This window comes from Panthera uncia, chromosome D1, assembly GCF_023721935.1.
Source record: "Panthera uncia isolate 11264 chromosome D1, Puncia_PCG_1.0, whole genome shotgun sequence".
NCBI lineage: Eukaryota > Metazoa > Chordata > Mammalia > Carnivora > Felidae > Panthera > Panthera uncia.
In genome coordinates this window covers 18,074,902-18,088,800 of record NC_064808.1, presented here as the reverse complement: position 1 = coordinate 18,088,800, position 13,899 = coordinate 18,074,902, and the positions used below count along the sequence as shown (strand labels likewise).

The following is a 13,899-nucleotide window of genomic DNA, read 5'->3' as shown; positions in this document are numbered from 1 at the left end:
TTTCTTTAATTGATTTCTAATTTAAGCCCATTGCAGTAAATGAACATAGTTTGTATGACTTAAATTCTTTTTAACTTATTCAGACTTGTTGTATGACCCAGAATATGATCTCTTGGTAAATGTTCCATGTGCATCAGAAAAGAATACTACTGTTAGAGTATGCTAGAAATGTCATTTAGGTCAAGTTGTTTGATAATATTGTTTGTGTCTTCTTTATCTTTACTGATCTTTTTGTGTAATTCTTCTATCAGTTATTGAGAAGCATGTTGAAATCTACAACTATAATTCTGAATTTGTCTTCTCTCAGTTTTTGATTCTTGCATTTTCAAGTTCTTTTTTTTTTTTTTTTAATTTTTATTTAAATTCCAGCTAGTTAACTTATAATATAGTATTAGTTTCAGGTGTACAACGTAGTGATTCAACACTTGCATGCATCACCTAGAGCTCATTGCAACAAGTGCCCTCCTTAATACTCAACACCTATTTTCCCCATTTTCCCACTCACCTCCCCTCTGGTAACCATCACTTTGTCTCTATAGTTCAGAGTCTATTTCTTGATTTGCTTCTCTCCCTCTTTTCTTTTCCCTTTGCTCTTTTGTTTTGTTTCTGAAATTCCACATATGATTAAAATCATATGGTATTTGTCTTTCTCTTTCTTATTTTGCTTAGCACAGTATACTCTAGCTCCATCCTTTTTGTTGCACTCTAACATTTATTTATTATTGTGTAAGCAGAACTGCACAGAGTGTTTACGTGACTCACTATATGCTATCAGAATCAGCTGTTGATTTATCGACCTTGTAGAACCGAGGTCTCACTGTTATTCAACATAGTAGTAGAAGTCCTAACCTCAGTAATGAGACAACACAAAGAAATAAAAGGCATCCAAATCAGCAAGGAGGAAGTCAAACTTTCACTCTTTGCAGATGACATGATACTCTCGATGGAAAACCCAAAAGATCCACCAAAAAACCTACTAGAACTGATCCGTAAATTCAGCAAAGTTGCAGGATATAAAAATCAATGTACAGAAGTCAGTTGCATTTCTATCAACCAATAATGAAACATCAGAAAGAAAAATCAAGGAATTGATCCTATTTACAAGTGCACCAAAAACCATAAAATACCTATGAATAAACCTAACCAAAGAGGTGAAAAATCTATACACTGAAAAAGTATGGGAAGCTTATTAGAAATTGAATAAGACACAAAAAGTGGAAAAATATTCCATGCTCATGGATTGGAAGAACAAATGTTTTTAAAATGGTGATACTACCCAAAGCAATCTACATATTCAATGCAATCTCTATCAAAATAACACCAGCATTCTTCACAGAGCTAGAACAAACAATACTAAACTTTGTATGGAACCAGCATAAGACCCTGAATAGCCAAAGCAGTCCTGAAAAAGCAAACTAAAGCCGGAGGCATCACAGTTTCAGACTTTAAGATGTATTACTAAGCTGTAATCATCAATACAGTATGGTACTGGCACAAAAACAGGCACATAGATCAGTGGAACAGAATAGAAAACCCAGTAATGGACCCACAAACATATGGCTAACTAATTTTTGACAGAGCAAGAAAGAATATACAATGGAAAAAAGACCGTCTCTTCAGCAAATGATGTTGGGAAAACTGGACAGTGACATGCAGAAGAATGAACCTGGATCACTGTCTTGCACCACACACAAAAATGAACTCAAAATGGATGAAAGACCTAAACGCAATACAGGAAGCCATCAAAATCCTAGAGGTGAAAGCAGGCAAAAACCTCTTTGACTTCAACTGCAGCAACTTCTTACTCAACATGTCTCTGTAGGCAAGGGAAACAAAAGCAAAAATGAACTAATGGGACCTCATCAAGATAAATAAAAAAAGCTTCTGCATGGCAAAGGAAACAATCAGCAGAACTAAAAGGCAACTTAAGGAATGGAAGAATATATTTGCAAATGACATATCAGATAAAGGGTTAGTATCCAAAATCTATAAAGAACTTCTCAAACTCAACACCCAAAAAAATAATCCAGTGAAGAAATGGGCAAAAGACATGAATAGATACTTTTCCAAAGAAGACATCCAGGTGGCTAACAGACACATGAAAAAGTGCTCAACTTCACTCATCATCAGGGAAATACAAATCAAAACTTCACTGAGATACCACCTCACATCTATCAGAATGACTAACAACTCAGGCAGCAATGACAGATGTTGGTGAGGATGTGAAGAAAGAGGATCTCTTTTGCACTGCTGGTGGGAATGCAAACTGGTACAGCCACTCTGGAAAACAGTATGGGGGTTCCTCAAAAAAGTAAAAATAGAACTACCCTACGACCCAGCAATTGCACTACTAGGTATTTATCCAAGGGACACAGGTGTGCTGTTTCGAAGGGGCACATGCACCCCAGTGTTTACAGCAGCACTATCAACAGTAGCCAAAGTATGCAAAGAGCCCAAATGTCCATTGATGGATGAATGGATAAAGAAGATGTGGTATATATATACAATAGAGCATTACTTGGCAATCAAGAAGAATGAAATCCTGTCATTTGCAACAATGTGGATGGAACTAGAGTGTATTATGCTAAGCAAAATTAGTGAGAGAAAGACAAATATCATGACTTCACTCATATGTGGAATTTAAGATGCAAAACAGATGAACATAAGGGAAGGGAAGCAAAAATAATATAAAAACAGGGAGGGGGACAAAACATAAGAGACTTAAAATATAGAGAACAAACTGAGGGTAGCTGGAAGGGTTGCAGGTCGGGGGAAGGGCTAAACAGGCAAGGGGCATTAAGAAGAACACTTGTTGGGATGAGCATGGGGTATTCTATGTAGGAGATGAATCACTGAATTCTACTCCTGAAATCATTATTGTGCTATATGCTAACTAGGACGTAAATTAAAAAATAATAATAAATAAAAATAAATTTAAAAATTTTTAAAAAGTACCAAGTTCTCAAAATATGCTATCTTACCCATAGTAAGATCTTACCCATATCTTACTATATAAGAAATATGCTGTTTTACCCTCAGTACTAAGCTATAAGTGTCCTATATTTTTACTAAAACATCCAACTTAGACTTCTTTTGATTTAAGCTTTGTGTGTGTGTGTGTGTGTGTGTGTGTGTGTGTGTGTGTGTGTATCAATGGCTATTTGGTATCCATGGTATGCTTCTTTTTTTTTTTTAATTTATATATATGTATTTTTAAATTTTTATTTAAATGCAAGTTAACATGTAGGGTAATAATGATTTCAGGAGTAGAATTTAGTGATTATGTAAGCATTTTTAAGTTCTATTATTAGGTGCAGAAATCAATGAAATAGAAATCACCAGTCCAAAAGTTGTTTCTTTGAAGCACTGTTCGGGCAAAATTAATCAAGAAAAAAATAAAGCATAAATAACCAAGATTGAGGTAAAAGGGAACCATAGCTACAGCTAAAAAGATAAGACAGTGATACAATTACCAATTTTATGCCAACAAATTTGAAAACAATTGTAAAGAAGACAAATTTCTAGAAAAATGTAATTACCCAAATTGATTTGGGTATTATAACTCAAATGAAAGCAGTGTCTTTAAAAAGTCTTCTCCAAAGAACATAGCAAGGTCTATTGATTTTATATGTGAATTCTACCAAACTTTTGAGAATTACACTATCTCAATATAAACAGACTCTTCTGGACAGCAGAAAAGGGAACAATTTCACAATTCCTTGAGATGAGACTACTGTAACCTTGAAAGCAAAACTAGGCAAAGACATTATGCAAAAGAAAAGTAATACACTAAGGTCACTTATAAACATAGGTATCAAAACCATAAGCCAAATATTAACAGACTAAATCCAATTGCGTATGTTTTTCTTTAACAAGGTGCACCTTGATCAAGTTGGGTTTACCCCAGAAATACAAAACTGGTCTAACTTTAGGCAAACCTTGTATTTCATCAACCAAATTAAAGAATTATGAAATTATTTCAATAGATTGCATTTCTGCAATACCATCCATGATATAAAGCTAATGCAAATTAAGAATAGACCAGGACTTCCTTAATCTGATGAGAAGGATCAACAAAATATCTACAGCAAAGATGAATCTTAATAGGGGAAATATTTAAAATAATTCTTTGAAATCAGAAAAGAGAATGCCCTCCATCACCACTGTTTTTTCAAACTTGTATCAAAAGTCCTAGTGGGGCACCTGGGTGGCTCAGTCAGTTAAACATCTGACTTCAGCTCAGGTCCTGATCCCGCGGTTCGTGAGTTCAAGCCCTACATCCAGCTCTGTGCTGACAGCTCAGATCCTGAAGCCTGCTTCAAATTCTATATCTCCCTCTCTCTCTCTCTCTCAAAAATAAATAAACATTAAAAATTTTTAAAAAGTCCTAGCAAGTATAGTAAATCAAGAAAAAGAAATTAATGGCATAAATATTAGGAAGAAAAAACCCAAAATCTTATTGAGAAATGATGTGATTATCTACATAGCAAACCCAGAAGAAGCTACAGACAAATTTTTAGAACTAACAGCATTTTTGGGGTGCCTGGGTGGCTCAGTTGGTTAAGCCTCCAACTTCGGCTCAGGTCATGATCTCGCGGTTTGTGAGTTCAAGCCCCGCATCAGGCTCTGTGCTGACAGCTGTGTCTGTGTCTTCCCCCTCCCTGCCCCTCCCATGCTCATGCTCTGTCTCTCTCTGTCTCTCAATAATAAATAAGCATTAAAAAAATTTTTTTAAAGAAATAACAGCATTTTTGTCAAGATGGCTGCCTATAAAGTCGATAAAAAAAACTGCATTTCTATATAGCAGCACAGAGTATTAGAAAACATAATTTTCAGAATGTATTTCCATTGTTACAAAAATATAAACCTCCCAGTAGTAAATCTAACAAAAATTGGTATGCCTTGTCTGCACAAAGTGATAAAACTTTATTGAAAGGCATTTTAAAAGACCTAAATAAGCAGAGAGATATATAATGTTCATGGATAAGACAACACACATCATAAACATGTCACTTTTCCCCAGTTTGATTTATAGAGTCAATGCTGTTATAATCAAAATAACAACAAGCTTTTTTTTTTTTATGACACTTGAAAAGCAGACCTTTATATTTATATGGAAGGGTAAAGGAATAGACACAACACTCAAAAAAATTAGGGTGTGAGAATTGCCTCACCTTTATGAAAAATTATAAAGCAAGACCTAATGCCATGTGCTCAAGGATAAACAGAAATGATGACCAGGAGGAACTAAATAGAAAGCCCAGAAGCCGACTCTGACACACATGGGACCGTGGAGGATCAATAGGGGGAGAGGGGGTTTTGCAGGAAGCTGTGCTGGGCAGTGCTGAGCTAATGCCATCCTCACCTCATCACTTAACAAAGGAATCCCATGAGTATCAAGGACAGAACTTTAAAATTTAGAGTAAAATGGGGCACCTGAGGGGTGCCTGAGTGGCTCAGTCGGTTGGGCATCCGACTTCGGCTCAGGTCACGATCTCACGGTTTGTGGGTTCGATCCCCATGTTGGGCTCTGTGCTGACAGCTCGGAGCCTGGAGCCTGCTTTAGATTCTGTCTCCCTCGCTCTCTGCCCCTCCCCCACTTGTGCTCTGTCAAAAATAAATAAACATTAAAAAAATGTTTTTTTAACTAGAGTAAAATGTAGGAGGTGATCTTTCTGGCCTTGGAATATAAGATGATTTCTTAAGCTATAAAAGCACAAACTAGAAGAGAAAATATGAATAAGTTCAACTATTTTTAATGTTTACATTTTTGTAAATTGAAGACATTTTTTAAATTAGAAGACAGAGTGAGAGAAAACAATGTATAACATATTCAACCTACAAGGACTGATACGCAGAACATGTAAATAAATTGGTGAGAAAGATAAATAATAAAATGGAAAGATATATAAAAGATATTAACAGACATTTCACTGAAAAAAAGATGTGTACGGCCAATAAACACCAAGAAACAATTTTCAGTCTCACTAATAATCAGTAAATGCAAACTAAGACCACAGTTAAGATGCTATTTTACCCCCACTGATGACACCAAAAATTAGGATATAAAGCAAGAAGCACTCTTAAACATTGCTGATGGGATTATAGATCGTCATAACACCTTTAGGGAACACTTTCACATTCTCATGTTATGTTGGACATTTGCATATCTTGTGAACCAACAATCCTACTCCTGGATATCTACTCTACACTGGAGAAATTCTGCACTTTTATTTGCAACAGGAAACGTAAAAACAGGAAGTAACTCAGAGCCCCCATCTACAGAAAATGGATAAATACATTCTAGTATATTCACCTAGTGGACATTTAACTATGCAGCAAAGCTGTTGAATGAGCTACAAGCTATACACAACATGGATGAATTTTAGAAATAGTGTTGAGTAAAAACTTCAAGTCCCAGAAGACTCCTTACAGTATTATACCACTGTTATAATGCACAGGAAGAAGCACACTAAGTATTGAATATTGCTGAAGCGTGTGTGTGTGTGTGTGTGTGTGTGTGTGTGTGTGTGTGTGAGTGATGGGACAGTGTTTAAAACAGCAATGAATAACAGACCCAGCATTTAGGATAGTGTGTGCCTCTGGAGAAAAGGCAAGAGGATGGAACAGGGAAGGCACACACAGATACATGCAAGTTCATTCTTCACTAGGGTGGTAGTTTCTGGGATATTCATTATTTTATGCTTTATAGCATAAGTATATATTTTTATATGATTACTATATATACATGTAATTATATAAATATGTTCTTTTGTATGTGTGAAATATTGGCATTAAAGAAAGATCATTTTAGTTTTTAAAAAAGAATCCTTTCGAGGAGCCAGTCAACAGGATCAAATCACTGAGGGGAGAATAAATCAGGCAGCTTCAGATTTCTCTGCAGCAGTCATCCAAGCCAAGTAGCAATGGAGGAATGCCAACACATTATTCAAGGAAAGAAGGAGCCATGGTTTTGTATCCAACCAGCTGTCCTTCAGGTATGAAGGCTGCAGACAGAAAGTTTTGAACACATATGATTATATTAACTTGCTAGGGCTACTGTAACAAAGCACCACAGACTGGGCGCCTTAAACAGTTGAAATGTGTTTTCTCACATTCCTGGAGGCCACAGGTCCAGGATCCAGGTGCTGACAGGGTCGGTTTCCTCTGAGGCCTCCCCCCTTGACTTCAGATGGCTAGCCTCTCACCGCCCCTCCACAGGGTCATCCCCCTGTGCACACAACCCTGATGTATCTCTTCCTCTTCTATAAATCCTTCATAGAAACCCAGTGGTGTTGGATTAAGACCTCACACTGACGGCCTCATTTTAACTTAATTACCTCCTTAAAGACCTTCTGTCCAAATACAGTTATATTTTGAGGTACGAAAGGTTGAGATTTCAACATGAATTTTGGTGGAGCACGATTCAGCCCATAACAAAAATTGCAAAGAATATTGTTCCCATCAACAGTATTGGGCTGAACCTCAGCCAACCACAAGATGATTGGGGAAGCCACACAAAAGTAATGTCAATGATCAATGAATATATTTAACTGCAGAACCAATTGGAAAACAAAAGTGGGAAATAGAGTGATAGAACAGAATATAAATACTATATGCCCTGACAATGAAGAATGATAAAATTACCAAAAAATTACTGGAAGAAAGAAATAAAGTAGAAAGCAGGGTAAGTTTTCTGATTGCTTCATCTGTATTGGCTGAGAGTCCATCCATCAAAAGGAAAATCCAAAATGAGACCTAAATTAAGTACTGAAATTTTGTGTATGGTAGAGGTAGCATCTTGGTGTGGGAGGAGGGATGAATTATTCATTAAATATTATTGGGACAACTTAGTAGCCATCTGGAAAAAAATAAAATTGGAGCCATATCTTTTCTTAAACACCAAGTTAAATTTCAAATGGATCAAAGATTTAAATGTGAAAAATAAGGGGCACCTGGGTAGCTCAGTAGGTTAAGCATCCGACTTTGGCTCAGGCCATGATCTCAGGGTTTGTGAGTATAAGCCCTGGGTCAGGCTCTTTGCTGACGGCTCAGAGCCTGGAGCCTGCTTCAGATTCTGTCTCCCTCTCTCTGCCCCTCCCCTGCTTGCTCGCTCTCTCTCTGTCTCTGTCTCAAAAATAAATAAACATTAAAAAAATTTTTAATGTGAAAAAACTACAAAAGTTCTGGGGAAAAAAACATGGTAAAATTTATTGATAATCTGAGGCCTTCTCAGCAACAACTGAAAATCCAGAGACCATCCAAATTAATAAGCTGAGCTACGCAGAAATCAAAATCTATATAACAAAAAGCACCATAGGTCCAAAAGTGGACTTCAGAAAACTGAGAGAATGTATCTGTAATTCATATCATAGGCAGGGAACTAATCTCTCTAATAAATAAAGAGCTTTTTCAAATAGAGAAGATAAAGACCTCTTAACAAAATGTAAGAGCAGCTACTTCACAGAAAGGAAATACAAAGGGCTGTCAAACATGAAAGGATGGTCAGTTCCATTCATAAGAAGGGAAATGCAGATTTAAACCACATTCTTTACCTCTCAAAAAGTCCAAGAGTTTAATAACAGACTGTGGTGAGGCTATAACAAAACAGGGACACATGTATTTCTGGTGAGGAATTGTTACAGTCCTATGGAGGGCAGTGTGATGGTATCTATCAAAATGACATGTGTATTCCCTTGTCCACATCTGGAAATGTATCCTACAAATTCACGGGCACAAATGCAAAACTATACCTAAGGTTATTTTTTCAGTGATGTTTGTAATAGTAAAAAATTGGGGGAGAGAGGAGTATTCATTCATAAGGACCTAGTTAAATAAATAATGGAACATCCATACAATGAATAATAATGCAGCTGATAATAAAAGAACGAGGAGGCTTTCCATACACTGATGTGGCGAGAACTCCAAGGTGTATTGTTTAGTGAAGAAAACAAAGTGCAAGTGAATGTTACCTTTTATATAAGTAACGTGTGACCTCATATGAAAAGATGGGAGTGTCAGCCTGTATTCATATTTGCTTATATAAAGCGTAAAGAAACCCTGGAAAGTTACATAGGAAACTAAAAATACTATTTACTTGTATACAATAGAGACAAGAATGGGAAGGAGACTTTTCACTGTATAACTTTGCATACCTTCTGGTCTTTGAAACATGTAAATGAGTTACCTGTTCAAAAACTTAAGTAAATTTAATTCCAAAAGATCATGGGCATGAAACATAGTTCTGCTATTTAATAGTTGAGCGGATTGGGACAAGACAATCTCTTTGAGTCATAGTTTTCTTATCTATAAAAGGCTGTAATATCAGTATCAAGCCCGTAGGATTGCTGTTAGGGTTACTGAGGATGCACATGTGTGGCTGCCTCCAGCACCTAGTAAGTACTCAGTGGTCATGAATGCATGTTACTGTTCTGAGTCTTGGTGGTAAATTCGTATGTTTAAGAGACACCAGCTTCAACTGACCATTCCTTTGTAGAACCAGACATCCTGGGTCCTTTCCAGCATGGCAGCCCTCTACTGGAGAGTAAAAGGCCAAGGAAAGAAGGCTATTGACTGCCTCCGCCAGGCCCTCCACTATGCTCCACACCAGATGAAGGTGAGTGGGACTCAGAAGGTGTGAATTTCTGTCTCTTGGTCCTTTCCATTGTTTATTCTGAGATTTCAACTAGCCGTCCTCATTCTTAGCCAGTAAGAAAGTGGCAAAATAGCATAGGCTGGAAGAACCTATGACTCCACTTATGCTACCACAAGCCTGGACGTTATACCCACCACCATGCCTTCCTGCCTCAGCAAATGGGAACTTGGGGGAAGGTCTTCAGGATCACTGGAAGGTGTTTCTTTCTATTCAGAGCCACCTGGCATAAAACATACTGGCCTAGGCAGCCTGTCACCCTGCAAGTCGTTCTGGGTTTAGCTCATCCCCAGAGGCCTGGAAGCCTGTTACACTTGTTTTGCTTAGACTGCTGACTTAATCTTGCTTCCAGACACAGAAACTGAAGCAGTTTCCATCTCTTCTTATATATCGGCCAGTTCCTGGTCTTCATCTGACTTCACCTTTTCCACAAAAACGAAAACTTCAAAAAGCCCTGCTAACTCAGTGTAACATCAGTCTTTTCAAAAATGCCAGTTGTAATTATGATGACTGAGAATGTTCAGCTTTTTAACAGCACATTTGTGTCCACATGTGCTGAGTTCTGCATTAATCTCCACATCTCCTACTTCCTGATGACATGGTTCATGTCTTCATGAGTGGTGGAAGGAGCTCACCTTTCCTTTTAGGCACTGTTGAGTTCCAAATGCAGCTGGGCCCCTTGCTAGCTTTGTGCCCTTGGGCACGTTATGAGACCTCTGTGGCCTCACGTAATGCCCTGCACTCTGTGAGTGTCCAGTAAGGACAGAGGGGTCCTCCTTTCCTGTGTCTTCTGTATCTCCTATAGAACTCCAGACTGTGTGATTCAGGTGGTAATTGCTTGGGTAACACATTTAAAGGACATAAATATTTGTGATGATAAAAATGTCGCTACTTGTTCAGCCTATCATCCTGTGCTCTGTACTGCTAGACAGCAGCAAGGGCCAACACTCTAGGTCAGGGGTCAGAGAATGTTTTCTGTAAAGGGCCACACGCTAAGAAATTTAGGCTGTGTAGGTCAGACGGCCTCTGTTCTTGCCACTCGGTTCTGCCATGGTAGCATAAAACAGCCACAGAAATACGTAAAAGAATGGGAATGGTTACATTCCAATAAAACCTTACAAAAACAGGCAGCCAGCTAGATTTGGCCTGTAGGCCAAAGTTCACCAGCCCCTGCTTCAAGCAGATTATGCTGTGGACCTTGCAGAAGGCACTTTGACTCTGTGGCAGCATGACTCAGAGTGTGTGGTCTATGGACAGGTGTCAGTCCATGAGCCGTTTATTACCAATCTGCAACAAGATGAGAGCCTATACCAGAACGTAAACCACCAACTTCACTAAGCAGATTGTTTACTCAGTTGACATTTCTGCTTTGTATTTTGAGGCTAGACTTTCCTAATGAAAGAAATAATGCATTGGTTTATATTCTCACGCAATCGCCTTATCTATCACAGGCCAGTAGCAAATAGAAGACCAGCAGGTTCAGTTTCATTACTCAGTCATCGACCAGGAAAAACCTACTGCATTATTTATGAACAACTAAGAATGAAAGCTCAAAAACCAGTATCTTTCCCTTCTCGCCATTCTCCTTCTGTTCCCAGGATGTGCCCCTGATTAGCCTGGCTAATATCTTGCACAATGCCAAGCTCTGGAATGACGCTGTCATAGTAGCCACCATGGCAGTAGAGATCGCACCGCACTTTGCTGTGAACCACTTCACGCTGGGCAACGTCTACGTGGCAATGGTGAGATTGGTAGTGGGGACAGAGCACACCGACTCTGCCCCTCTCTCCCGGGCACACCTTTGATTGCAAAACTTCCTTGACTATCAGTGTCCTCCAGTTTCCTGTACATTTTGTGTCTGAAATTGCTAGGTCCACCAAAGGTATATTTTATGGCTAAAGTGTTTGTGCATTAAAAAGTACACAGGGGCACCTGGGTGGCTCAGTCGGTTGAGCATACGACTTCAGCTCAGGTCATGATCTCACGGTCTGTGGGTTCGAGCCCCACGTCGGGCTCTGTGCTGACAGTTCAGAGCCTGGAGCCTGCTTCGGATTCTGTGTCTCCCTCTCTCTCTGCCCCTCCCCTGCTCATGCTCTGTCTCTCTCTGTCTCAAAAATAAATAAAAACATTTGAAAAATTAAAAAAAAAAATACAGTACATAAGGGGCTCCCAGGTGGCTCAGTCAGCTAAGCCTTTGACTCTTTGATTTCGGCTCAGGTCGTGGATCTCATGGTTCATGAGTTCAAGCCCCTCATGAGGCTCTATACTGACAGCATGGAACTTGCTTGGGATTCTAGGTCTCCCTCTCTGTCTGCCCCTCCCCTGTTCTCTCTCCCTCTCTCTCTGTCTCTCTAAAAATAAATAGATAAGCATTTTTAAAAATAAGATAAAAATATACTACATGAAACTCACCTAAGTATTTGCACTGTGTAGCTCCTCCGCATGAATTTAACACTAACAATAGTGTCAGAGTTACCTACAGATTTCTGGAGCCAGAAAAACTTACCTAATGCTCACATGGACATAAACACTTGTATTCTCTTGCCTTCAGGTTGGGCTAGGTACCTGTCATTGCACTCATGATGCCCTGTGCATGTTTTTCTTGCCACATTTTCACCTTGTTTTATAATCTTTTTTAAGTGTCCGTCTCTCCCCCTAGACGAGGAGCTCCTTGGAGAAGAGACTCCTCTTCATCTTTCCGTTCCTAGCACTTCACAGTGTTTGGCACATACCAGGTCTCTTCAAATGTTTAATGAATGCTGGAGTGCCACTGGTTACATGTTATCCCATTTACAGAGAAAATACCAAAGCCATCATCCGGAACCCTTGTTCTGGTCAGAAACAAGGACCAATTTCAGAACTTAAAATCCCAGGGGTCCTCTAGAAGCTGTCATAGCTGAATTTAACATTAGGATCATGCCTTGCACTTGCATCTAAAGCTGGGTGTCTCACATGGGGCAATACCCAAGGTATTCTCAGTAAAGGCTAATAGAATAAGCAGCTTAAAGCTCTAAGTTTTATGTGTCATCCTTGACTTCAAAGGCGGCAAGTATAATTTGGCCAGGTAGGTATTGCTGAATGTGCAGATTTCCCTCTCTGCTTCTTAAAATCAAAGAAGCTATTTTTGTCCCCAGTAAATGTGAAATTTGCTACTATGAATGAGAAATTCTGCCTCTCACTTGCCTAGGAGGCATCATTCAACCAGTTGGTTTGGGCTCTTCTTTGAGAGTGTTGGTCTACGTAAAAGATTAATGCCTTCAAAATGGCCGTGATCATTTCCAAACAATGTTTGTATTTTTAAACACTAGAGAGAACAAAAAAGCTGTGTGAAAATCTACAATACCTGACTTTGAGATACCTGACTTTACTTCCATCTCTCTAGCTGTAGTAACAAAACCTCAGGCAGATGCATAAGGAGCATTTGCCAGGCATAGTTCTAGAAGTTTCTGTGAGGATTCAATGGAGGGATTTTGTAAAGCACCCAGCACAGGGCCCAGCACAGAGCAGGTACTCAGGAATGATGGCTCTCACTGTTACCTCCAGGATGCCTCCCAATGTTGGGCCAGACTTTTGTAAAGGTGATCTCCCCTTCCATTTTGGCTCTTGGGCTCTGCCTTCATTTTCTTTGTGATATTGTACCTTGGGGGTGGAGGTAGTTGTTTCCTTCCAGACCTCGGAGTTTTCCTCAGAGATGTAGACCTGTTGAGAAAATACAGCAGGATTGCGACTGGCACAGGGGCGCTTCTCGAGAAGAAACCAGCGATGACACATATTTAGCTGGGTATCCCTCTCACATCTGTCCCTTTGCCTCTCACAGGAAGAGTTTGAAAAAGCACTGGTGTGGTATGAATCGACGCTGAAGCTGCAGCCTGAGTTTGTTCCGGCCAAGAACCGAATCCAGACTATCCAGTGTCACTTGATGCTGAAGAAGGGACGGCGCTCTCCCTAGTGCATCCCTCCTCTCTCTCTTTCTCTCTTTCTCTCTCTCTCTCTCCCTTCATGCTCTTAAAAAAAAAAAAAATAAGAAAAGAAACCAATCATTGTCAGTATCTACTTTTAATGACATGTGTGAGAATAACTGAGTAAGACTTAAAACAGGACTTTTACATACATGGGAATTGGTTTTGTTTTGTTTTTAAGTTCCTTCTTTCCCCCAGCCAACCTCCGCAACACAGATTTCTCAAAAGGAAAATGCAGCCGAAAGATACCGTGTAAATACTGAGCCAAGACGTTTCTGGAGCTGCGCT

The 13,899-nt window shown here is 39.1% G+C and overlaps 1 protein-coding gene across 2 annotated transcripts in view; it reads left to right on the top strand.

Moving 5' to 3' along the window:
- The window catches only part of TTC17 (tetratricopeptide repeat domain 17), a 124,354-nt gene extending 110,669 nt beyond the window's left edge, over positions 1-13,685 (top strand). For both annotated transcript variants that reach the window (XM_049647773.1, XM_049647766.1), the window contains 3 exons: positions 9,497-9,616; positions 11,251-11,394; positions 13,470-13,685. In XM_049647773.1, the coding sequence (XP_049503730.1) occupies positions 9,497-9,616; positions 11,251-11,394; positions 13,470-13,601 (396 nt within the window). In that variant the 3' untranslated portion in view covers positions 13,602-13,685. The remainder of the gene's footprint in view (positions 1-9,496; positions 9,617-11,250; positions 11,395-13,469) is intronic.
- Positions 13,686-13,899: the final 214 nt, after the last annotated feature.